General features: G+C 37.8%; 1 protein-coding gene across 1 annotated transcript in view; it reads left to right on the top strand.

Annotated features, from left to right (window-relative positions):
* LOC101858463 (atrial natriuretic peptide receptor 1) overlaps window positions 1-1,576 on the top strand; it is a gene marked incomplete at its 3' end in the record, with an annotated part of 40,129 nt that overhangs the window by 33,691 nt on the left and 4,862 nt on the right. The window contains 1 exon segment of the mRNA XM_013090695.2: window positions 965-1,145. Within this exon segment, the coding sequence (XP_012946149.2) occupies window positions 965-1,145 (181 nt within the window).

Below are 1,576 nucleotides of genomic sequence, written 5' to 3'. Positions count from 1 at the left end.
TTGTTGGTGGTGGTGGTGGTGGTGGTGTTGTTGTTGTTGTTGTTGTTGCTGTTGTTGGTGGTGTTGGTGGTGTTGTTGGTGGTGGTGTTTTGGGTTTATCTGTCCATATTCATTCGTTTCTTTTGTACTAAAAGTAAAGCAAGATGGTTCTAAAGAACGAGGATAAATTGTAAATGTCTGGCATTCGGCATTTATAAATTTTTGGTTTTTACAAATAGGCATGAACAAAAACTAAAAGATTATGACCAATGGAAAAAGTGTAACGACCGACCACCCAAGCTACTCAAAATTGTAGGAGGACAAAGTAATAAAGATACTTCTAGCTTTTTATAACACAGTTAGTTTTGATAGAGTTTGCCATGCACAGAAACCTATAAAATGACAGAACCTGTGCTTAAACATAACAATATGTTGTATTATACAAATGAGGCATCCACAAAAACTAAAACATTATAACCTGTACAAAAAGTGTAACGAGCGACCACCCAAGTTACTCAAAATTGTAGGAAGACAAAATCATAAAGATACTTACAGCTTTTTATAATACAGTTAGTTTCGATAGAGTTTACCCTTCACAGATACCTATGAAATACCAGAACATTTGTTAATACTTAATAACTTGTTGGTTTTTACTAATAGGCATGAAGAAAAACTAAAAGATTATCACCAATGCCAAAATTGTAATGACCGACCTCCCAAGTTATTCAAAATTGTAGGAGGACAAAGTAATAAAGATACTTCCAGCTTTTTATAACACAGTTAGTTTCGATAGAGTTTAGTCGTGCACAGAAACCTATAAAATACCAGAACCTTTGATAAAACATAATAATTATGACCTTATTGTGTTGCAAGTGCCGTAAAACTCTTACTAAAACTAAACTAAAATTATAAATCTCATGACCTTATGCTTTTCTTATCTAATCTCATCTCACCTCACCTCACCCCTACCCACCCCTACCCCTAGAGGTGATAACCCTCGTAAAAAACGAGAGTGCATGCCGACCATACCGTCCCACCATCCCCGGGGACTCTGACTCCCCGCCCAAAGCCTTCGCCCTGATGACGTTATGCTGGGCGGAAGTGCCAGAGGCCAGGCCAGACTTTCACGTGGTGGGGAAGAAACTGACGGAGCTCAACGGGACAAAGTGAGTACTCAACTGTGATCTAATGAAACGCTTTTTTTCAAGTCAATCTCGGGAAGAAAAATGTGTTTTATCAGTATCAGATCACAGGTGATGTGGACGGTCGATCAGCTTTTCTCACAAGAAAAAATGCGTCTCATTGGATCATCTCTGAAAAAATTATGCTTTTCATCAGAACACACTGTGAAGAAATGCGTTTTAACAAATCTAAATGCTAATTAATTTTTTTTTAAACTAGTCAAACTTAGGCTTTCATATTGATATCTCAAGATGGCTTTCGTCATGTAGAATTCATTAGTGGAATAAAAAATGTCTGACCGAAATGAAAAAAAAAAAGCGTTTTATCAGATCACGGCAGGTGTTGTAGGAAGGGCTTTTGGTGGAAGATTGGTGGCTTCTGGGTACTGCTGCGCTGTTTCTCTCTCTCTCTCTCT

The sequence above is a fragment of the Aplysia californica genome, unplaced genomic scaffold (assembly GCF_000002075.1).
Source record: "Aplysia californica isolate F4 #8 unplaced genomic scaffold, AplCal3.0 scaffold01427, whole genome shotgun sequence".
Taxonomy (NCBI): Eukaryota; Metazoa; Mollusca; class Gastropoda; order Aplysiida; family Aplysiidae; genus Aplysia; species Aplysia californica.
The sequence above is the reverse complement of the archived record's forward strand: the minus strand, read 5'-3'. Positions and strand labels throughout refer to the sequence as shown.